Source organism: Dreissena polymorpha, chromosome 11 (genome assembly GCF_020536995.1).
Source record: "Dreissena polymorpha isolate Duluth1 chromosome 11, UMN_Dpol_1.0, whole genome shotgun sequence".
Classification (NCBI taxonomy): Eukaryota; Metazoa; Mollusca; class Bivalvia; order Myida; family Dreissenidae; genus Dreissena; species Dreissena polymorpha.
Genome location: NC_068365.1, coordinates 87,025,432 through 87,051,682, shown reverse-complemented (window position 1 = coordinate 87,051,682; position 26,251 = coordinate 87,025,432). Strand labels below are relative to the sequence as shown.

Sequence of the window (26,251 nt, the reverse complement as noted above, 5' to 3'; positions counted from 1 at the left end):
AACAGTGTATGCCTCAAAGCATGCTCAGATGCTGAGGACATAAACATGACAATAAAGCCTTGCAGTTGCTTTTAGTTAACATTGCAAATGACTTGTTTCAATTGAAACATGGCCGCGAAGAATAAAGATGTCTACTTTTTTTAAAAATTCATGACCGTTAATTGTAGCCCACAAAATAAAAAATGCTCTAAAAATACTTATTATAGGCAACTGTTTCAACCACAGACTGTTTCAATACAAATTGTTTAACTAGTATTTTATTTATCATATGCTTTCTCCAACCACTAAGCAATTGAAGGAACAAGCAGTATTTCACTGTCATAAGCAATGCTTCACACATTCCTGCAGTAACATTCAAAGCAATTGGGCGGTATCAAAGTATGGGGCAATCCAAAATTGTGTCATGATCATATGAGATGGTCTCCGGTTTGTTCAAACACAAAATTGTGCCATCACAATCATTGTCTAAAACATTGTAAAACACAACATTTTGCAATCACAACCATGGTCTCAAAGTTTATCCCAGCGCCATATTGTTCCATCATCACACACTGCTAGTAGGGTCTCACCGTCTGGAGAGAAACATGTCTGCCGCACAGCCGAGTAGCATTTGTTGTGAGTCAGAACTGAACACCTGAAGTGGCAAACCAGGAAATATCTTTAAAGGTAATATGTAATTAATGCTTTAATATTTGTGTTCAAATTAAAATGTTTACTGTGAATTTGGTTAAATTAATCTTTTTACTTTAATTACTCTAATTTAACCAATGAATAATCAACTTCAATCATGGCAGTTCATCTTAATTAATTATTATGATTAACTTTTTAAAATCAACAAAAAAGAATTTAAAAAAAAATCAATTTTTAAAATAAAAATTCAAACATTTTGAAGAAACCTTTTACAATCAAAACCAAAGCAGCATATTAAATAAACAAAAGTCAACTAGAGCTGTGTCACAGACATGACGTATACCCCCGAATGCTGCATTGACAAAGTATATTTAGCATGCTGTCTTCACAAAACAAGAGAAGTTAATTTATGGTGATTCTTAAGAATTATTATGCCATTATCTTTTATGGACATTTTGACCTTTGAAATCTTAATTTTTTTCACATGACACGCTGTCCAATGACTGTGAACAAAATCAATGTACAGAGTCATTTTAAAATCTCACAATGAATGATATAGTTATGGCTCAGACAAGCTCATTTATTGACCTTTGAACTAAAAGTGTGACGTTGACCTTGGAGATATCAACATAATTCTTTCGCATGACACACCATCCAATGATGGTAAACAAATGTGCCAAATGATTTTAAAGTCTCACAATAAATGGCAAAGTATTGGCCTGGACAAGCTCATTTATGGATATTTTGACCTTTGAACTCCAAGTATGACCTTGACCTTGGAGATATCGACATACTTTTTTTGCATGACACACCCCATGATGGTGAGCAAATGTACCAAATCATTTTAAAATCTAACGATAAAGTACATAGTTATGGTCCGGACCAACTTTCTATTTAAAACGCACTTAGTGACCCGTGACCTAGTTTTTGAACAGGCATGAACCATATTCAAACATGACCTAGACATCATCTAGATACAACTTCTCACCAAGTTTGGTGAAGATCGCATAAATTTTCTGGACAGACAGACCAACCAACAAAGTGGTTCCTATATAGCCTTCATTACCAACTGTAACGGGGGTATAATTATCGGTCTGAGTTAATGAACTTAGAGACAGAGACATGTCACAATGATAAATATTGTACAGTTTCAATTGAGTACGTGTACTGGAAACAGCTATACCGAGGTGTTGCGCGTGTACCTTTACAAATTTTTAATACAAAATGGGTCAAAATTCTACTAAATTGCAAATCAGAGTTATGGAATTCAGCTATTAATCACAGACAATGAATGGATGTTTGACGTATCAAGTTAATACCTATATTAGAAACAGTGATATGGAAAGTTGCATGTTTTCTTTAACTTGTAGCATTATGCTGATGCTGATATTTGGGTTAGTAGTAAAGCTTGGACTATTCAGTGAAAATTATCGCTAAAAATGAAGGAACATGAAAATCTTGAAGTTCCCAAATGAAAATATTCAAAATATGCTCTCAGCATAATGAGAGCCTTCATCTGCATAAGTGGGTCAAGTGCTTGTGCGTAAATTGTCGTCCAAGAATAGCCTGTGCAGTTTTCACAGGCTCATTAAGAGACAGCACATTTCAATTTTATGTTACTGTTTCCTTAAAAGTAAGTCTCTTAAATATTTATTTTTTCAGGCAGCATAAAAATCCGCTTTAGGCAGAAAGTGTCGTCCTGATTAGCTTGTGCAGACTGCACATGCATTAAGCCCCATTTTCCCAGCATGAGGCTCATTTAATTCCAACCCTACTTGGCTAACACGGGATCCTCCACATCAATGTCCCAGACGAACACTCGGCCTACTTGATTGCCCAGGGCCATCATCTGAAGCAGAACAAAACTCATTTGAGAAACTTGATAAAACAACTCCTCAAAAGATCTATACAAGGAAATGTTGTTTTTAATATGATCACAGCAGCAAATAACTGTAAATGTCACTACAAGCAATTTTTATGCTTAGCCTAAGTGGACATCATTAAGAGTGTAGTTTTTACAGCTGCTATTCTTCAGAGCAACATTATTTCTTTAACGAACGGGTAAACATTTCTTTACCTTAATTTATACTTGCAGTTTAAAAAAATGAAATAATTTTTCAAACTGGCACATTAACTGTCACTGTCTGTTTATTAGTTTAAGTGTGATTAAAACATTGTACATGACAAACAAGACACAATCCATTGTAATAAGAGAAAATGACAAAAACAGAACTAGACATTGGTTTTGGAATAAAAGTCTTTAGTAGCATTACCCCCCCCCCAACCCAAACTGCACGTTGAAATATGTAGCATAATGTTAAAGAATGTCTAAGTTGAAAAAATGGTGTAAATTTTGTAATTGTTAACACACACTGTAATACGAATATGAAACCATGCCAGCACATTCTGTTGTTTTACGAACAAAAGTAACCACTTTTAGCGTAAACCTATTAATTTCAGCTCGATTGCATCGAAAGCCCAAGGCTTATTCTAAACACTCTTGAGTCCGTTTCCTGGAACTAGAATCAGTACTTGGTGTCTATTGGGGAGATCTAAAGAATGCTCCCACAGTGGAGATCGGTCTCATGACCTACTGGTTGCTATGGGGACACCATATCCACTACACTAGGCGACCTTTAAAGTGAAACACCTTTGGACAAGATTGTGTCTTACAGACACACACTCAGATGGAAAGTCTATTGTGTTATTCCAGTTTACCCCTTTTAACTTTGTTACAGGAAGTATATATATATTTGCACATATTACTAAACACGTCTTAACTCCCGGGGACCGTTTCAATAAACAGCGAAGTACACATTTACGATACGATACATTTTTCAAAGATACATAATTGCTATAAAGTCCATATCATATGATTATAAATTTTCATAACTTAATTTATTACATTGGCATCTCATGCGCCGTATATATTTGACGAGCATGGTGAGCTAGTTTGTCTACTTATTAAGATTAAAAAAGTTAAAATTGTTGTAGTATCATTTATGAAACGGCCTCCAGTGTGTAAAACCAACTGAAACCAAATGTCAATCATTGTTCATGACACTGCTCAATTTTCTATGTTACAATCCTCGCATACTTAACTTAAAAGAAGCATACTAGTGAAGTTCCATTTTCTTCATGATTTGTTGGAAAAAAATTCTGCAACCAGTTCAAGTTATTTTTTGTATATGTTTGGAACCTTGGTACCCTAGACTAATTCAAACATGTCTAATAGAAAATCTGGTATATTAAAATTTAAAATTATTAATATATGATACATAGGACCTGACATGAGTTTTTATTTCATACCATATTTTATTTGAGTTGAATATATTAAATTAATCATGGCATGACATGATGATTGCCAGATCACATGCTTTCTAACAGGCAAAAACTCGTTTATACAAAGGAACAAGAGATGTGTTCGTCAGAAAGACAATGCCCCCTACTCCGTGGCTTTTTTTTTTTTTTTAATCATTTGGCAGGTACAGATAATTTTTACAATGGAAGTAATAATTTTTAAAGGGATATAATACAAAAATATTACTTCCCTTATTAAAATGATCTGTACCTGCTTGATTTGCAATGAATTGTTTAGTCTAAAATGATAAATATTTGAGTTACAGTTTAGACTTGACCACTGACCTCCCAGTGCCACCATGACTTTTCATCCACCAGCAAGGGTCTTAAACACCACAGGCCATCTTTATATGATGGTTATTTGAAATTCCATAATGACTGAGATGCAGTCTGAACACGCTGTATTATTGTCAAAGTTGATCTCTGATCTTTGGAAAATGAAAGGTTAATTAAAGTAAAAAACTATAATTAACCTGTCATTTCCCCAGGTGGGCATAAGGGCATGGCGCATTTGATTGTAAAGGGAATTTAATGGTTTTTATGGTTTATGCCAAAAAATGCAAAAACAGCGCAATAACCCAGTTTGTTTGTTTTTTGGGTGGGCAGAGGGCATTTAAGTGCATAAGTGGCTGTTTGGTGGAAAAATTAACAAATATAAAATAACATAATTAAGTTTTGTTCTTGTGTTATTGATGTATTTAGCTGATTTTAATAAATATATTTGATATGTTTACCTTACAATATTTTCCATTTAGTTCCATGCTGTTTCAGCAAACTGTACTGTGTACAGCGTGAACAATATTTTTACTTTGCAAGTACACTGAACTCCAATTTGCAAAAACTTGTTTCCATGACATACATTCACTGCGTAGATAAGTAATAAATGTTTGTTGCTTGAATCTTAAACGTATTATCCATTGTTAAATAGACATACAAATTTGATTAATCCCTTCAAAATGTATAATGTCCATTGTAAATTTGATTTTTATTTCTCTTCTACGTTGACAAGAGTATTTATTTTATGTATTGTCCGCCATCTTGGAAAATAACGAAGGCAATCCATAAAACACGGCTATCAATCGAGCATGGAAAAGGAATCTACTCGCTTAGCATGAATGAATATGAAGTAAATCAAGCACAGTCGGAGCATCACGCTGATTTTGCAGACATCTATGCTAACAAATTGGTCAAGAGGCAATTAAGATGTTAATGATAAGGGTGTGTGAAGGCTTTGCCTTTGAAATGGTCAAAGTGGTGCATCAGAATGGCGGCATGGCACAGCGCCACACAAGGGCTTGGGAAAAACATGTACCACTGCATCAGGGTAGCATTGTGCTTTTTAAAAATCAATCTAAATGTTTTGCTCATTTGATAAAGAAATCACTATCAACTCATGTCACACACATTGTATTATTTGTAGGTCATTTTTAAACTAGAGCTTTGTCACAGACGTGACGAATACACCCACATGCCGCATTGACACATACTATTTTGCATGTCGTCTTCACAAAAAACAGCCGATACTATGCTCAATTTTTAAAACGCACCAAGTGACCCCTTGACCTAGTTTTTGACCCAGAAAGGCCCATGTTCTAACTTGGCCTTAAGATCATCTCCATAAAACTTCTGACCAAGTTTGGTGAAGATCGGATGTAAACTACTTGAATTAGAGAGCGGACACCATGCTGAATGTTAAAAAACGCACTTAGTGACCCCGTGACCTAGTTTAAGGCCCGGAATGGCCCATGTTCAAACTTGTCCTAGAGATCATTTAGATAAAACTTGTGACCAAGTTTGGTGAGGATTAGATGAAAACTACTTGAATTAGAGAGCGGACAACATGGTGAGGTTTAAAACGCACTAAGATACTCTGTGACCTAATTTTTGACCCGGCATAACCCATATTCAAACTTGACCTTGACATCATCTAGATACAACTTCTGACCAAGTTTGGTGAAGATTGGATTAAAACATTGTGATGTTTAAAACGCACTAAGTGACCCTGTGACCTTGTTTTTGACCCGGCATGACCCATATTCAAACTTGCCCTAGACATTATCAAGATACAACTTCTGACCAATTTTGGTGAAGATTGGATAAAAACTACTTTAATTAGAGAGCGGACAACATGGTGAGGTTTAAAACACACTAATGGATCCCGTGACCTAGTTTTTGAACCGGCATGGCCCATGTTCAAACTTGACCTACACATCATCTAGTTACAACTTCTGACCAAGTCTGGTGAAGATCGGATTTAAACTACTTGAAATAGAGAGCGGACACCATGCTCAATGTGTAAAACGTACTAAGTGACCCTGTGCCCTAGTTTTTTATCTGGCATGGCCCATGTTTGAACTTGGCCTTCAGATCATCTAGATAAAACTTCTGACCAAGTTTGGTGAAGATCGGATGAAAACTACTTGAATTAGAGAGCGGACAACATGCTGAATGTTTAAAACGCACTAAGTGACCCCGTGACCTAGTTTTTAACTAGTGAAGATGCAGTGACTGCATCACATATATTCTAGTTTGGTGTTTGGAAGGATATTTGGCGTTACCAGGTGATTATAGAAAGTCAATACAGAAACATATTGTCGCTGTCGTTCTCAAACCTCGTAGCTACAAAATGCCAAATTTTCAGGAGAGAGAAAAAACTGTCTCATTTTTTTATAACGATGTTTTAGAAATAGAAATTCTGTAAAAATACCAAACAAATAAAGCTGCAAAATACGGTATAAGCCGTAGACGCATAAGTCATACTGATAAGTCATACTGATGTTCAGAAATGGTAGCTACGATATTTTGTCACCACAGTTGTGTCATTTGTATGAGCACGGCGTGTCCGTAGTATGAGGTACGACAATTCGTCCTGATAGGAAACCTCGAAGCTGCAAATATAAAAACGTTTTTGTCAAATTTGTCCAAACGAAATGACCTACCTATAGATGAAATGATGTCGCTACGACTTTTCGCCGGAAAAAAAGCCAACAATAAAGCTACAACATTTCGTCAGGTGCATTTTTCAAGAGCTCTGATTGGCGTAGAGCTACGAGATATAGCACAAAACACGCGCCAGACTTCATATATTCGGAAAAGACCAAAAAACATTTTTGACAATTTTGGAGCTACGAGGTTTGAGAACGACAGCGACAATATGTTGTAAAATCCACCCAACAATAAACACCACTATTATAAAGGAATCTAATATTAAGACGTGATACATATTGCATAATTCATATGCTTGTTGATTGGCAAGGAATGTATCAATAACACATTAACAATAGGTCAAAGGCAAACTTGCTAAATACAAGCTTTAATATCATAAAAACTTGTAAAGGGTTCATTCCATATAGCAATTTAATCATGTCATGTAAATACTTGTTCTGTATCAAAACATGTTATCAAAGAGGAATAAAAGATATTATAATTTAAGACAAATCTTTGTGAAAGACACTTAATACGGACCGACAGACAGACCGACAGACCGACCGACAGACAAGTTCACTCCCATATACCCCCCTAAATTTCGTTTGTGGGGGTATAATAATAATTAAAATCCAAAATAGGTATATGACTTTTATTGAGTATGAATAATGAATGGGAATAAAAATATAGATTACATTATATAACCAATAAATAAATAAGTAATATAGTAATGCATTTATTACATGTGTATATGAATAACTAATTTTCATGCAGAAAAATATAGGATATGAAACAAAAGGGCCAAGATGGACCTGGGTTGCTAATCTGTGTTTAAAGTGATAACATCATAATGTTGAAATATTATTGCACGTTCACATATGTTTGAAGGTAAGTGCTGACATACAATGATAATGATGGACAAAAGCAGCAAAGCCAACTAAATCAAGTGTTTGCCTAAGCCTGAAATTATCTTTAATTATGTTAACCCTTTACCACTTAGATAAGTTTTTGACACATTTGTAGTTCCTTAGAAAGTTACATTTAGTTAAAGACCTTTTTAACTAGATTCAAGTTTTAAAGGCTTAATTTCAAAGCCTTACATGTAGTTGCTAATGAACTGCAAACAGCATAAAACCTGAACAGACTTGAGAGTTACTTGCAGGCTGTTCTGGTTTTATGCTGGTTGCAAAAGCCATTTGCACTTTGCTTCTTATGGGGGAAGGAGTTGAAAGGTAAAAACATCTTTCGTAAAAACTTTGTTTGATGACCAAACAAATAAAATTTGTTCTAAATAATGCCAAAATCAAAGCAGTGTTTTCTGACAGTATATTCAGTTTTCAAAAATGTCAAGATAGGAAAAAAACTACCGGCTTACTGGTTGCCTTGCTTTGTAAGAAATAAAATGTATGTGACTACTTTGATATATTGGACAATTTTCAAAATCTGACCTCAGTAAAGAAGTTTTCTATAAGGTCACATAAGGGAAAATCATGAAGGATGGTGGCAGACCAGCACTGCAACTTGTCACAGTAGTGTAACTGCCCCCACCCATTGTAACCATGTACATATATCATTAAATATTAAACCTCTGGTTCTGAGAAAAATGTTGTTTAAGTTATATTGCTGTATACGTCTATATAAATAATTAATAATACAAAATTAACAAATACACAATATTATATCAAATACATGTATATTATATCTGGATGTTGCAGTTTCAGAGATGAATATTTTTGCTCATTAAGTCTATAGTAATTATAATAATGTAACAGAAATTCTAAGTTAAGAAAGTGGCATAATTAGTTTTTTTTAACACATGAGGATAACAATGAAAATGCAAAACCTAAAATCATAAGGTACAATTTTTGTTTGTTTGTTTTACATCTGATGTTGAAAAGTGTAGGAGAATGTCTGCGGACAGACAAACTGACGGAAGACAAACAGATGTCTATGGTGATTCCAGTACACCTCCTTAACGTTTGAACCAGGGTATAATCACTCACCCTTGGGTGCAATATGCTCATGTGAGGAATCAATACAATAAATGATATATGATATGGCAAAGAATAATAAGTCATTAGGCCTTCATAACAAATATGTACACATAACAAAAGGACAATTTATGATTAATGACATGTACACACTCATCTATTTTCATTGTCAAAACAGCAAAAAACAAATTTAAAATGAAAATTCTGAAAATAAATTTGAATATTCCCAACTTCAATTTGATATTGACTAACATGCAAATGAATGTTTAAGACAACTGATATTCCCATATACATATAAGTTTAAAAAAAGTTTGTTCTAAACATTGATTAAATAAGCTTTACAAATAATCATACAAAAATATCAAAGTCAAAATAAATATTTAATATACACAAAAGTATGTTAAACCCATGGGCTCAAATGATTGTCAGCGCTAGCAGACCTCTCGAGTCTCTGTGGTTTGAAACTCTTTGTGGTAACCCCATTACCAAGGTGAGCTCCCTTGGTGCTGGCGATCGTATTATACTCGCGCACAACAGGCACGATCTTCTCAGCTGTTTTGACGGCCAGTTTACTCTTTGGTGCAGTCTCATCCACATTCACAGCATTTATGCTTCCAAAAGTTTCTTTTTCCACTTCTCTTACAAGGACTCCATTTGGAATCCCCATCTTGCCAGCTGCATTGTGCGCAGCATTTTCTATGTGTACCTGGACTTCGGCCTCTCGCGTGGGACTTGGCCTGAAGTCCCGAACAATGAACCTGTTGGAATATAACTCCTCCAGATGATCCACTTCCTGTTGGCTAAGTGCCCTCTCCATTGCACAAGGACTTCCCGTAAAGCGACTATCGATCATCATGGCGTGTCGTCCGTGTGACACCGTGTGGTAGCCATGCGGGATTCTGTCGTCCCGGAATTCCGGCTTAAGTCGATGATATGGAATGCGCATGTCGCTCTCATAGCGCCGGACATGTGACCGTGTGGGACTGTGGGAGCGGAGAAAATCTCTAGATGAGCGATGGACACGAGGGATGTCTACCATACTTCGGACCCAGCCGTGCCTCTTGTTGGGGTCATAGTGGTCCACATGATAGATTGGAACCCTCTTGTGCCTGCAATAGATGCCCACACAAATGAAAACATATTTAATAAGACTATTGCCAAGCAATAAAAGTCCCCTACCGGCTCTACCATTGTCAGAAATTTCACCATTTTCAGATTTATAAAATATATATTTGTTGCCATAGCAACCATAATGTTTGATGTAGGAACAAAATGAAATGACGTGCATAATGTCCATATTGCCATCTATCCATGTTTCAAGTTTCATGAAAAAATAATCAAAACTTTAAAAGTTATCGCAGGATCCAGAAAACCACCATTTTCAGCAGTATTTCTAGTCTATTTGTTGCCATAGCAACATAATTTTTGACGTAGGAAAGAAATGAAATGACGTGCATATGCCCATATTGCCATCTATCCATGTTTCAAGTTTCATGAAAAAATAATAAAAACTTTAAAAGTTATCGCAGGATCCAGAAAACCACCATTTTCAGCAGTATTTCTAGTCTATTTGTTGCCATAGCAACATAATTTTTGACGTAGGAAAGAAATGAAATGACGTGCATATGCCCATATTGCCATCTATCCATGTTTCAAGTTTCATGAAAAAATATTAAGAACTTTAAAAGTTATCGCAGGATCCAGAAAAGTGTGACAGACTGACTGACTGACAGACGGAGTAAAAACCATAAGTCTCCTCCAGTAAAACCGGTAGGGGACTAATAAATTTTCTATTTTGTCAAATAATCACTCAACCCTTTACAACTCACATACACATTTCGTCCTTTTGCAGTCCCTAAGAATATCAAAATAAAACCTTTCTTAATAGATTAAAGTTTAAAGGCTTCATTTCTAATCCTACCATACCGATGAGCAGCAAACAGCATTAAACATGAACAGTTACACACAGGCTGTTCTGGTTTTATGCTGGTTACATATAGTCGTTTTCACTTTGCCTATGTGCAGGAAAGGGATAATGATGTCATGTGCTTAGGTGATCAGCCATTGTATATAAAATACCGCAAGACTTTGTATGCGGTTTCAAATAAGCACATGGTAATTCTTATGATTTTTAATGAATTGATATTAAACCCTTTTACAAAAGCCAGAGAGGAATTTTAATTTGTGTGGCAAATCCCAAATGAGTCTTTAATTTATGCAAGTAATAATTAATGGCCAAGCATAGGTAATGGGAGTAATAACAAGCAATTTGGATTTCCTTTGTATAGGAATTCAATAATGAAAGCTATAGACCGAGTGGTTTGATACACATAGGGACAGCAAACAATTGGTTATTACAGCAATAACCAAATATTAGCAGTCAATTATTTTGATTCCACCACAAATTTATAAATATTGCGTCTTTATAATATTGCATCTACTTTTATCTATACTCTGAAATTGTTCAGGAAAAAACAATCACACATGCGTATTTGTGATGTCAGTACCCACAAAACATACCGAAAAGATGTCCGTTTCACTTGTTGAAGACATTGTTAGAATAATCCAAGATATGCCATAGGAATTGTTAAATACAGTGATGCTTTTATGCTGATATAAAATGCAAATTAAATGCCAAATTAACCACATAATTGTTTGTGAATATAAGTATACAAATTGTACTAATTATGCTTTTTAACTGTTTATTAATATAAAGAATAAAATGTGTTTTAGATTTTTTTGCAATCAAGCTTTAAAAGGTTCATACTCATCAAGACTTTTTACAATAAACTTAACCATTAAAAATGACATTACCTGTACTGTTGTTCTCGGTCGTCGTACGCAAGGCGTGGCAGACTATTGACGTAACTCAGAACATCAGGCATGCTCCGAGACTGACGCAGGGAAACCATCCGTACCAATTCTCGGTTTCCCCTCGACCTTGAATGTGACCTTGAATGATGAAGCCTTGACCTTGAATGCTTGGACCGTGATCTTGACCTACTTTTCTTCTCTGTCTCCTTCTTCTGCTTTTCTTTCATCAACTTCTTCTTTTCAAGTACCTTTTTGTATTCCTTGTCCATTTCATGTAAAAACTGTTTCAGATTGTCTCTGTCTTTTTGAAGTTTGTGCACATCTCTAGCTCGAGTCAACCTTGAATCACCAAGACTGTCATACATCTGAATATAGTGCTTCAGTTTCTTTGGGTCTATTGCTGGTTTCTTATGGCCATTTATTACCTTTTGGGTATTCAGCTTCTTCAAATGCTCTTTTTCAACCAACTTCTGCTTTTCTGTTTTCTTCTTTTTCTCAGGCTTCACATCATACACTTCAGGATTTAGATACAATCTTGGATTCTCAAATTCCACATCCACTAGCGTATGAGAGGCAGACCCTTTTATATAGTTGTCTCGAATCTGTCTCACATAGTCTTCACGAGGTATTGGTTCAATCTCTAGATTTTTAATGTTTTCAGTTTTCTGGTAACCAAGGAGATCAAGACTTTCATCATTTTTACTCTGTATGTCCAAGTTACCCTTCCGCTTGCGCTTCACCAAGAAACAAATGGTAGCAATCGTACCAGCAATCAACATGGAACCTCCACCTATGGAACTGAATATCACAATGTAAAACAAGTTTTGGTTACATTCAAACAGTCTTATGTGGAAAGTCATCAATGTACGGCTCCCTCTCACCACTGGCGTGGTACAAACATACCCAAAGTTTTCTTGGTTCATTATTTCAACGCTTGTTGTTTCCAACCATTTTTGTACGTCAGCATTTTCGCATCCACAATTAAATGGATTTCTTGAAAAGTCCAGAACCTTTAGATTTTTAATGGTTGAGAAAGCCAGAGGATTTACATGGTTTATCCTGTTGTGAGAAATTCTCAAATCTGTGAGTTCAAAGTTATATGAAAAAGGAGATGGGTCAAACATTAGTTCAGTAAAGTTGTTGTAACTCAAATCAATCTTCTTCAAATTTTGCAGAGGTTTTAAAAATCCAGCAAGCATTTCCGCATTGGCCATCTTGTTCTTCTGCAAATTCAAATGTGATATGTTTGTCGACTGTGAAAAAGTATCAACAGCCAACTTTTCAATGAGGTTTCCATGAAGATCCAGCTCTTTAAGTCCATGCAGAAAGAAAAATGCCTGTTCATCAACATTTGTTATTACATTATATGCAAGATTTATCATTCGTACATTGTGCCAGCCATAATGTTGTACTGATTCAACTTTGTTATTAGACAAATCAATGATTTTTGGACAGTGAGGCAAAAACGTCTGATGACTAATGGTGGAAATCTCATTGTTGGCAAATGTTACAACTTCAATATTTCTCGAGTCACGAAACATGAATTTATTCAAAGAGGTCAATTTGTTATTGCTCACATCAAAGTGAGTTATTTGGTGCAAACCCGTGACTGGATTTCCATTATTAAAAGTCAAAATTTTGTTGCAGCACAACTTTAAAGATTTCAAATTCGCTAAAGTACTTGGGACAACAAAATTCTCTAATTCGTTGTAAGATAGATCTAATTCAATAAGCTTTACTGCTCCAGCCAGGTCAAGTCCACTTTTATCACCAATTTTATTATTGGATAGATCAAGCATCTCTAAATTTCCAACATTGTCCTTCATGAATTCAGACACTGTAGTTATTTCATTATACGCTATATCAAGCATTTTAAGGCCCCCTAGCTTGGCGATTCCTACCCCGATCGATTGAAGCTTGTTGTCTCGAAGATTCAGTTTACGAAGATTCAAGAAGGTTAACAAATTATCATCAATGCTGGTTAACCCATTTCCTGCCATGTTTAATTCATGCAATGCCAGTGTTCCAAGGTTTTCCACTGTGAAGTCATTTAAGTTTATCTTCACGGAAAAGTTTGTGTAAGAAAGATCAAGCTTTGCCAGGCTCACTTCTCGTATTGCTTCCAGATATCCGGACATGTTAGTGAAATTAAGTTCAGGATTATTGGCTAAGCTGAACATGTCCAGCTTCTTGAAACTCTTAATGGCGTCAGGTTCAATTGACTTCAAATTGCAACTTGAGAAATTAATGGACTTTGCAATTGGTTCCCAGCTTCGTATCGCCATAAAATCGCTTGCAAGAACATTCTCAATGTCATTTCCGGAAAAGTCTATAACACTAAGTTGTGTTGTCACTTGAAATCTCAGCCCAAGCCGTGCAGATTTCAGGTGATTATAGCTCATGTTCAGCACCTTTAAATTTGTCAAATAGCGGAAAGGCTCGTCTGGAATGAAATTTAAGTGATTATGACTCAAGTCCAAAACTTCCAACTGTATGTTGTCTTTAAACAATCCATTTGTGTTGTCCATCAACTGAATGCTATTCCCTCGCAAAATGAGTTTCCTTAACATTGTGAGTCCTGAAAAGGCGCCATTTTGAATGAAATTCACCATACTGTTCGAAACATTGATAGTCTCTAAACTGTACAAATTCTGGAATGTGCCATTTAAAATTGGCCCATGAAAGTCTCTAAACAGATGCAATTCTTTTGTCAGCAATGCAAAATGATGCTCTTCACTCTTGAAAGAGTTCTTGCAGTTGAAAACGGAGAAATCTGCCGAGCAAACACATTTCTCTGGACATTTTAGCTGAGATAAAATGTCCCTTGTAGTAACATCTTGGCTTAGACAAGGCACGAGAGTTGACAGAAAACACAACACAAGGGATACACTTGAAACCCAGTAGTCCAATACAGGCTTCTGATGAAAAAACATTTGATTAACTATCACTGCTCATTTATGAATGCACTTTTTGTTAATTATTATTATAATATAATGTTCATTAAAATTTCTTAGAGCGCATTCAATTCATGCCATTATATAAAAATGTGTAAATTAATATAAACTTCAAGAGTCGCAGTCCAAAGTATTACAAATTGTAGACAAAGTCTTCTTTTTTGCACCTTATCCCCACCAGCACACAGCCCCTAATAACTGTATCATGACACTTGTACCAAATGAGTACCAATTATTAACCAGCACACACACCCTATATCCAAGCCACAAACAAAATGGTACTGCATACCCACAATGACCCCTGATAACTCATAAAGAATGCCTCACCCTGAAAATCAGCCCTATTTATATTTGTAATCAAGTGTTTATCTTGACTGACAATTAGCAGCAGTGGGGTCTTGTTTCAAGCCTCTTCACTTTGATATGTACAAGACGCACAACAATGCCCTGGTGGCCAGGTTTAACATGGATTGCTATTTTGCAGTTTTTATATGGTCTGTTTGCTGTCAACATTCTAACTTGATTGGGAATAACATCAAATGTTCAGATTTTTTTCTATTGATACAAATATAATAAAAAAAGTATCTGTAACTTAAGTAGAATGTTGATCCCACAAATATATGAATGAATGAATGAACTAATGAGTAAATAATCAAATAATAAATATTCACAAGAAAAACTGTTCACTTGATCAAAAAGAATTCATACGACTTGTGACTGTTTTGGAAAGTGATGTATCATCCTACATTTGTAGCTGCAATATGCCAAAAGTCTTCCACACAACACAACATGCATGCACACATTTTATATTTATAATATAATTTGTGTTTTGAGAAAACTGGGCACAATGAAATAAGTAAAGTATCATCCCAGATAAGCCTGTGCAGTCGGCACAGGCTAATCAGACACATTCCGCTTTTATGGTATTTTTCTTTAAAAAAAAAGTATCTTTTACACAAAAATCCAGTTAAGGCAGAAAGTGTTGTCCCTGATTAGCCTGTGCGAACTTCACAGGCTAATCTGGGACGACACTTTACGCACATGCATTATGCCAAGTTTTCTTAGAACCCAACTCATATATGTAGGCCCCTAAATAAATCTAATATGTCATCATTATGCTATAAATACACATGAATATCACATGTTTAGTTTAAGCAATATGTACTTTAAACAAAAGAAGAGCACAAGTAATACATTTTAATTCTGATTAATTAAGAGTGTGTGGTAATGGTTGTATCTTTTTTTATAGTTGGAAACCATTTGAAAATACATAAGGAGGATTTAAACACTTGTAAGGTAATATCAATATATGGTACATTTAATAGGAAATCCTTGCCAGCTTGACCCTGCTACATTTTGCAAACCTATAAGGAGCGGTCTGGGAAAATGGGGCTTAATGCATTGCTTAAAGAGTCTGCACAATGGGGCTTAATGCATTGCTTAAAGAGTCTGCACAATGGGGCTTAATGCATTGCTTAAAAGAGTCTGCACAATGGGGCTTAATGCATTGCTTAAAGAGTCTGCACAATGGGTCTTAATGCATTGCTTAAAGAGTCTCCACAATGGGGCTTAATGCATTGCTTAAAGAGTCTGCACAATGGGTCTTAATGCATTGCTTAAAGAGTCTCCACAATGGGGCTTAATGCATTGCTTAAAGAGTCTGCACAATGGGGCTTAATGCATTGCTTAAAGAGTCTGCACAATGGGGCTTAATGCATTGCTTAAAGAGTCTGCACAATGGGGCTTAATGCATTGCTTAAAGAGTCTGCACAATGGGGCTTAATGCATTGCTTAAAGAGTCTGCACAGGCTTATCAGGGACAAAACTTTCCGTCTAAACTATATATTAACCAAAAAGAGACTTACTTCCCAGGGCTCTCTCTGGATTAAACTTTTTGCCATTTTATTTTTTTCTGGCCACTTTGAAAAAAAAGGAGCCATTTTGTAACCATTCTTAAATCATAGTCTTCAATGCGTAAACAATCCAACTATGTAGTGTGTAGCTGTTTACCAACAAATACAATGCAAACATAAGGAAAGTTATGTAATTCCATATTTATTTATAGTATAACAATATACAAATGGTAGCAAAAAACATAAATATTACATAATGCTCTTATATTGCCATATTGTGTTGTAATTATGTCATTTGCCAAAACATGTTTATCAACTCTTGCATATCAAATACACTTTTTTCTCTAAAAAATCCACACATGAAAAAACTAACTAAACCTTAATATGAAAGTCACACAGGTACACTCACACACCAAAAATCAGGTACATATTTGAAAGCATTTCGCAAAAAAAATATGGAAAAGTGTTTTATTTTAGAGAAAATATTTAGGTCCAGAGCCCTTAACTTTGGCAAAAATCAATGGACTGGAACAAAACTCAAGCTTGATCTGACACTCATGCAGGCAGACTCACATACCAAAAATCAGGTAAATATATCAAAGCATTAAGGAAAATATCTGGAAACAGAGTGCCGCACAGATGGACAGACGGACAAACAGTTCGACTAAATATGCCATATGCCACCCTTCTGGGGGCATATAAAAAATAATTCAGGGTAATATTGACTATGAATGTGTTTAAGAATTTCATAAACACAAAAGTATGCAATGTGAAGTGTACATTGAACTATGGGATAGTGGTTTTCCCATGAAACATGCCAATGTGAAGTGTACATTGAACTATGGGACAGTGGTTTTCCAATGAAACATGCCAATATGAAGTGTACATTGAACTATGGGACAGTGGTTTTCCAATGAAACATGCCAATGTGAAGTGTACATTGAACTATGGGACAGTGGTTTTCCAATGAAACATGCCAATGTGAAGTGTACATTGAACTATGGGACAGTGGTTTTCCAATGAAACATGCCAATGTGAAGTGTACAATGAACTATGGGACAGTGGTTTTCCAATGAAATATGCCAATATAAGGAGTACATTGAACTATGGGACAGTGGTTTTCCAATGAAACATGCCAATGTGAAGTGTACATTGAACTATGGGACAGTGGTTTTCCAATGAAACATGCCAATGTGAAGTGTACATTGAACTATGGGACAGGGTTTTTCCAATGAAACATGCCAATGTTAAGTGTACATTGAACTATGGGACAGTGGTTTTCCAATGAAACATGCCAATGTGAAGTGTACATTGAACTATGGGACAGGGGTTTTCCAATGAAACATGCCAATGTGAAGTGTACATTGAACTATGGGACAGGGGTTTTCCAATGAAACATGTCAATGTGAAGTGTACATTGAACTATGGGACATGGGTATGCAATTGGAAGTGTACATTGAACTATGGGACAGTGGTTTTCCAATGAAACATGCCAATGAGAAGTGTACATTGAACTATGGGACAGGGGTTTTCCAGTGAAACATGCCAATGTGAAGTGTACATTGAACTATGGGACAGGGGTTTTCCAATGAAACATGCCAATGTGAAGTGTACATTGAACTATGGGACAGGGGTTTTCCAATGAAACATGCCAATGTGAAGTGTACATTGAACTATGGGACAGGGGTTTTCCAATGAAACATGCCAATGTGAAGTGTTTATTGAACTATGGGACAGGGGTATGCAATGAGAAGTGTACATTGAACTATGGGACAGTGGTTTTCCAATGAAACATGCCAATGTGAAGAGTACATTGATCTATGGGACAGGGGTTTTCCAATGAAACATGCCAATTTGAAGTGTACATTGAACTATGGGACAGGGGTATGCAATGTGAAGTGTACATTGAACTATGGGACAGGGGTATGCAATGCAAAGTGTACATTGAACTATGGGACAGGGGTATGCAATGTGAAGTGTACATTGAACTATGGGACAGTGGTTTTCCAATGAAACATGCCTATGTGAAGTGTACATTGAACTATGGGACAGGGGTATGCAATGTGAAGTGTACATTGAACTATGGGACAGGGGTATGCAATGTGAAGTGTACATTGAACTATGGGACAGGGGTATGCAATATGAAGTGTACATTGAACTATGGGACAGGGGTATGCAATTTGAAGTGTACATTGAACTATGGGACAGTGGTATGCAATTTGAAGTGTACATTGAACTATAGGACAGTGGTTTTCCAATGAAACATGCCAATCATGCACTTTACTTATTAAATTATGACAACCAAATGAAGAGTGAATTTAAATAAAATGCGTTATTAGTTCCCCATACATGAATTCTTGATTATTTTACAATATTTGTTTTGTAAAATGCTCCCATACTGACAAAACTTTTAATTGTATAACATGGGCAATACAGATATGCTTTTCAATCAAGGCAAAATACTGCACTCTGATTGGATAATACATTCATTTCTGCCTGGTAGACTGTAACCCAAGGGTAGGGCTATGGGTTGACTGGTATACATCTTTGAGATGCGCATTGCGCACACACTTAGACAATGGTTCTGGTCCGGTTGCTTATGCTATTTGTTTAGCGGGAAATAATAGTAAATCTGCTTTAACCACTTGTTAACGTAAATTGAAAGAGTTTAAAAAACATTTGGTGACAATTTCCAAGGGCAGCAGGAGTCCTTCTTCCTTTTAACAAACAATACCATTAAAGAAGAATGCATTAAGCCCAGTTTTTGCAGTGTGAGACCCTATAAAGGCAAGTCTCCAATAGTAGTATAAAGGGGCCACAAACTCACAAAATGTCTACTTTTCAGTTGTACACTGGTGTGTAAACACCAGAAAACAAAATTGATTACTTTCATGATATTTAAGTTTGTATTTAATATTTTCCAATTAAATTTGGCATGCATATACTTTAGTATACAAACAACATGTATGTGTAATTAGGTGGTTGAAAGTTATATAATTATTGACTTACAGAAAAAGTTTTTTTGTTGTCTGCTTGAAATTCAAATTTCCCTGTAAATGCTAAGCATCGCCCACTTGAAAGGTTATGAACTTCTCTCAGCCAGTAGCTAGTGAATGACTCAAATCAAGTTTACATGTAAATACAGATTCAGCAGTATACCAAATGCTGTCTGCTCAAACACGTGTTTCTATTTATAAACACTCTAATGTTAGCAGCAAATCACTGGCAGATAAACCCAGCCTACTAGTTAATACTGGTTAATATTTTACCACCGCAAAATCAAGCAAGTGAGATCTGGCTTTTAAATTGGCTAGATGTCTGTAGAGACCAATTGAATTAACAACGTGCATGCAAACACAATAATTGACTTGTCAGCTATTAATTAATGGACTTAATCGAGGTTGAGAGACTAGTGTAGATAAATTAATGAGGCTATTGAATTTGCATGACCAACACCCAGTTCACCAGATACTTGTCTACAGATATAGATAGCAGTGAGAAGATATACCACATTTGTCTGAAATATGTTAAACAAAGCTTACACGAATAGACATAATCAGATTCTTTCCATATATGTATATTCAGGTTAGCTCAATTTTCATTAAGAATGTACAGTATACTTTTTATACCAGAGTAATACATTTTAAACGGTTATATTTAAAAACTTTATGTTCAATATTAATTCTGAATTCAGAAAACATATTGTTATCTGAAATTCAGAAAGAAAAAATATATAATTGACATCATTGGATTCTTCCTATAGTTTGGTGGTGTTCAATATTTATTCATCATGTCTGCATTTGTCTACTTAACAGTACAATACATTTTCAGACTTAAAAAAATCTATTTTCAATATTAATTATTACTTCTGAACATATTTTGTTTGCTAAAATACAGGAAGACATGAAATGTTAAACAAGGCTAATTTAAATAGATTTTAATGGATCAATTACTTGTATATAAAGTGTATAGACAGGTTGATGCTTTGCCTTAAATAAGTTCCTCAAAAATGGCTGAATGACACTTCAATTCAAACGTAAATCATATATCCAACAGTTAAACATGTACTTGTGAGGCAAGTTTGGTAATTTTATTTCGTAAATTAGACTAAATACGGTAGTTAACTGAGATGGTACTTCCGCCGCTCATGCGCATCAGTGTGCTTACCGCATGCGTTGAAAATAGTTGACACGCAAACGAATGTGGTTCGTTTTTCTTGTTTTTTACAACAAATCAGTGCATGATTTTTATGTTTGAGTACACAAAGTGAACTCTCTTTCATTCTGAACACTTAAGTGTTTAAAAACTGAATTTTGCAACGTAGTTGTGTTGTTTCATTATTGTTCTTTCGCCAAGTACACGTGGTGGACTCGTAACAATGGCGGACCTCGAAGAGCCGAAGGCTCCTTCAAACTACAAGAAAGTGAGCAAGGGCAAAGCCCCAGCTGTAAAAAGGACACTCGCCGATGTTCCGAAAGTAAACACGGCGGAATCGGTCAATAAACCCGTCAATAATGACCTGAACAATAACCTTGTTATGGAATGTCTAAAGAGCATTCAAGAAACTCAATCGTCGATGGTTCAGCGTATAATGGCCATCGAACAGGGACAGGCAAGCTTCTTCGAAGAAGAAGGCGACTATTATGAGTATGATGAGGAGGACCCTGGCCCCTTAAAAAGATTAAAGCCAGAAAATGAGGGCAATACTGAACCTTGTGCAGAAAACCGTTCTGTCTTGAGCCGTTTTTCCTCACTCACAAATAAATTCAAAATGGCAGATATTTGCGGTGACGATGTAGACCCAGTCTTGGCTGCGGGTATAAATGAACTTTACAGTAAAGGCATGGAGGAGGAACTTTACGAAAAAATGGTTAAGGACGAAAATTGTCCCAGACCTGGGAACTGTGAGGGGCTCTGCACAGCCAAAATGAACAAACTTGTCTGGGATGTTATGTCCCAGCAGAGCAGGTCTCTAGATAGGAAAATGCAGATGATCTCTACCTCTGTTTACCTTTTACTAAACAAATTTTTTTAGCTTTATTGAGATTCCGTTTCTTCTGAGTCAATTACTGGAACAAATTTAAAGCCAGTGAAAACATGCCGCAAGAGCATAATGTGGGGTGGGGTAATTTATTAGATGATGTTAAAAAAATAAATAGGGGGTGGGAGGTTGGGGGGGTAGGGGGGGTAGGGGGGGGGGGGCAGAGATGGGGTATAATTTGGGGCGTGGTAATTTATTAGATGATGTTTAACAAAAAAAAAAATGTTTTTTTTTGGGGGGGAGGTTGGGGGGATTCTGGGTAGGGGCGTGATGTATTGTTTGGGTGGAATCCATCGTGGTATTCAGGTAAGTGTTGTTTTGTCAAAATAATAATAAAATGGATCATAAATAAAGAAGTTATGGCAATTTAAGCAAAAAGTTCAATTATCTAAGTATAAAAGGGGCCATAATTATGACAAAATGCTTGATAGAGTTGTCTGCTCTTGTGTATAGGTTGGGGTCATGTTGGTAAACAAGTATGCAAAATATAAAAGCAATATGTCAAGGGATATAGGAAATATTTGGGGTAGTACGCAAAGTTTAACATAGCTTAATCAATAATATGCATAATCTAAGTATAAAAGGGGCAATAATTCTGTCAATATGCTTGATACAGTTGTATGCTCTTGTTTATAGGTTGGGGTCATGATGGTAAACAAGTATGCAAAATATGAAAGCAATATGTCAAGGGACATTGAAAATATTTGGGGTAGTACGCAAACTTTAACATTTGCTGCATATTCAAAGTGGAAAAGGGGCCATAATTATGACAAAATGCTTGATAGATTTGTTTGCTCTTGTTTATAGGTTGGGGTCATGTTGGTAAACAAGTATGCAAAATATGAAAGCAATATGTCAAGGGACAATGAAAGTAATTGGGGTAGTACAAAAACTTTAACATTTGCACGCTAACGGCTCAGCACGGAACGCAAACACCTGGGTGAGTAGTATAGCTCCACTATACATATTTCATATATAATAGTCGAGCTAACAAAATAAGTGTCAACAACTTTTTGAGCCAATGGGAACCCTCTGTCCCCAGCTATTTTCTTTTTCAACATTGTATGTCTACATTTGTTGTTAGTTTTTGTTTAAATTGCATAATGAATGATAACTAATAGAGAAGATATATAATGTCTAATTTGACCTTCAAACTAAAGATATGATGTTGACCTTTGAGCAACTAGAGATATGTGTCTTTTAGGCAACAATGTCTCCATATCGTGAACATTTCAATTTAGTTGCAAGTTATTATTCCTGATTTGTCATAAGTGACAGGCTGGTAAAGGTATAATGTGCCCTTAGTTTGACCTTAACAGTTAGACCTTAGAGCTGGGATCATAGGTCTTTCGAGCACCAATGTCTAAACCTGGTAAACATTTGTGAAAAGTTCTTATAAAATTGCATTATGAATAATCAGGGGTGTGACTGAGGACTTGTCAGAGTGGAAGAAAATTTTATGTCAACTGAATTAAGACTACAAGATCGGCACAATAGCTTGATAAACCTCTTGAACAAGAGATGTGTTTGTCAGAAACACAATGCCCCCTACTGCTTTGAATTATTATTTTTTAAATTTGACCTTGAAGGATGACCTTGACCTTTCACCAATCAAATTATGCAGCTCCATGAGATGCACATGCATGCCAAATATCAAGTTGCTATCTTCAATATTACAAAAGTTATTGCAAAAGTTTAATCAAGGTTAAAGTTTGTGACAGACAGACAGACAGACTCATACAATGATAGGCAGACAGGCAAAAAACAATATACCCCCGATCATTTGATCTGGGCGCATAAAAAGACAAAGATAGTTTAGTTGAAGATTTATTTCTGAAAACCTTAATATCTAACATTCACATACCGGTACCAGTCTTCATGCTAAATATTTTAGTGAAATAGCCCTTTGGGCTCATAAGATGGAATTTTGAATAGGTCGAAGACATGTTCAATAGCCCGAAGAGGTCAATATAAATTGTATGACTTTATTGGCCAGGAACACCAAAATAGTTATTAACAATCAGAAAATCTACTTCATTAGTAAAAACAGATGAATGTGATTACAGTAGTAAAGGGTATTCTGTTTCCTTTTGAAATGCATTTTATACAAAATGCACCAGATAATTATGCTGTTTCTTGTTACTTTATTATTACACATGTTCTCATTCAATATGATTTCATTAATCAGTTTGAACGGTGTTTGGTTTTATTTTAAAGCAAATTGAATTATTATCATGTTTAAAAAATATCCGAAGAACTTGAAAAATACATCAACCTATTAAAATAACAGATTATTATCGTATTATTACTAGGACAATTGCCTGTGAATTTCTGAATTGTCGGCATGTGGCTTCAGAACAAAAGGCCACTGGGTGTGTTAATTGCCCAATCTACCAAGTGACAATGTCTGCTTCTTTAATTTACTCCCGATGTTTTGATAAGCATGTGCCAACCGTGAAAAGTATTGTACATTCGTAAACAGATTATAAGTAGCAAAGTACTGTAGGTCAGGTAGCAGAACAAGCTTACAAAATAAGCGAAAGCACTACAATTATTAATAATTAGTTGAAAAAACGTCTTTTAATACGCAAGAATAATTGATTAAAGCACATGGAAATCTAACTGTAATAAGGATCAATTTGTTTTTAACCCAATGCGTACAATATCCCTTACAGACTCTTTTATTTTTATTGAAAAATTACTTCGTCCATTTTTCATGAATTATAAATACATTTTCGGAAAACGCTTCTAAAATTAAATACGCTTCTAGATTGGTCATTATTTTAAAACATTACGAAGTGCCCGATGCGCGAACATCCCAGCACATGATCTACGCATGTTCCGTTTGAATAACCCCAGCTCGATTGGGCGTCAATTGTATCATTACTTTAAATAGCAACATACTCAGATGTTTACACGACAGTTTAGAAAAATGGCGGCCGCATGTGTTCATGCAATTCTTTAACACGTATAACGTCATTTTAGGCATTGAAATAGCGAATTTAATCATACCTCTTAAAAACGTTTATAAATCAGGTTATTGATATGATAGTAGTTTCAGTTTTCAGTTTGTTTACAATTTTACGCTCAAATATTTAATCGACCGGTCGGGCTATTTTATAAGACTTTAGGATCGACCGACCGGCCCAAGAATCAACTCGGGCTTCGGGTTTATAGGCTAATTCGAAGACCGAGGTACTAACAATGCAGTTGAGCAGTGAATTAGATAACCTTCGCTTTTTGTTTCACGACTACTGTGATCTATGCTGGTAAACAAATGACTTTCGTAATATGGTAAGCACTTTTTAAGTGTTCAAGTAACGCAAATTACTCAGCAGTTTGTGGTTAATGATATTTTTGAAATGGATATTGGAAGACAAATCAAACTAAAGCTTTGTCACAGACGTGACGAATACCCCCACATGCCTCATTGACACATAATATTTTGCATGTCGTCTTCACAAAAAACAGCGGACACCATGCTCAATTTTTAAAACGCACTAAGTGACCCCTTGAACTAGTTTTTGACCCAGAAAGACCCATGTTCTAACTTGGCCTTAAGATCATCTCCATAAAACTTCTGACCAAGTTAGGTGAAGATCGGATGTAAAGTACTTGAATTAGAGAGCGGACACTGCTGAATGTTAAAAAAAGCACTAAGTGACCCCGTGACCTAGTTTTAGGCCTGGAATGGCCCATGTTAAACTTGTCCTAGAGATCATTTAGATAAAACTTGTGACTAAGTTTGGTGAGGATTGGATGAAAACTACTTGAATTAGAGAGCGGACAACATGGTGAGGTTTAAAACGCACTAAGATACCCCGTAACCTAGTTTTGACCCATATTCAAACTTGACCTAGACATCATCTAGATACAACTTCTGACCAAGTTTGGTGAAGATTGGATGAAAACTACTTGAACAAGACTATTGTCAAGCAATATAAGTCCCCTACCGGCTCCACCATTGTCAGAAATTCCACCATTTTCAGAATATTTTTTATATATTTGTTGCCATAGCAACCAAAATTTTTGACGTAGGAACAAAATGAAATGACGTGCATAATGCCCATATTGACATCTATCCATGTTCCAAGTTTCATGAAAAAAGATTAAGAACTTTTAAAGTTATCGCAGGATCCAGAAAAGTGTGACGGACTGACTGACTGACTGACTGACAGACAGACAGACTGACAGACAGACGGAGTGCAAACCATAAGTCCCCTCCGGTGAAACCGGTAGGGGACTAATTAGAGAGCGGACAACATTGTAATGTTTAAAAAGCACTAAGTGACCCCGTGACCTTGTTTTTGACCCAGCATGACCCATATTCAAACTTGCCCTAGACATTATCAAGATACAACTTCTGACCAATTTTGGTGAAGATTTGATAAAAACTACTTGAATTAGAGAGCGGACACCATGCTCAATGTGTAAAACGTACTAAGTGTCCTGTGACCTAGTTTTTGATCTGGCATGGCCCATGTTCGAACTTGGCCTTCAGATCATCTAGATAAAACTTCTGACCAAGTTTGGGTAGGGGTTTTAAGATTGGATTTATAAGCCGCTTATGAAATACATCACATAATCGGTCTCACCAACTTAGCCCACTTTTTTTTTAGGAATTAACATGATTGACAGAAATGGCCCATTGTTGAATCTAATCCTCGGATCCATGAAAAAATG

The 26,251-nt window shown here is 35.8% G+C and overlaps 1 protein-coding gene across 2 annotated transcripts in view; it reads right to left on the bottom strand.

Annotated features, from left to right (window-relative positions):
• Window positions 1-405: 405 nt before the first annotated feature.
• The window catches only part of LOC127851463 (polycomb protein EED-like), a 55,858-nt gene continuing 30,012 nt past the window's right edge, over window positions 406-26,251 (bottom strand). Inside the window, exons 10-11 of one of the 2 annotated variants that reach the window (XM_052385254.1) lie at window positions 2,406-2,479; window positions 406-634 (exon numbers count right to left, since the gene is read on the bottom strand). In XM_052385254.1, coding sequence (XP_052241214.1) covers window positions 511-634; window positions 2,406-2,479 — 198 coding nt within the window. In that variant the 3' untranslated portion in view covers window positions 406-510. The remainder of the gene's footprint in view (window positions 635-2,405; window positions 2,480-26,251) is intronic. The other variant, XM_052385253.1, reaches the window with a different exon arrangement.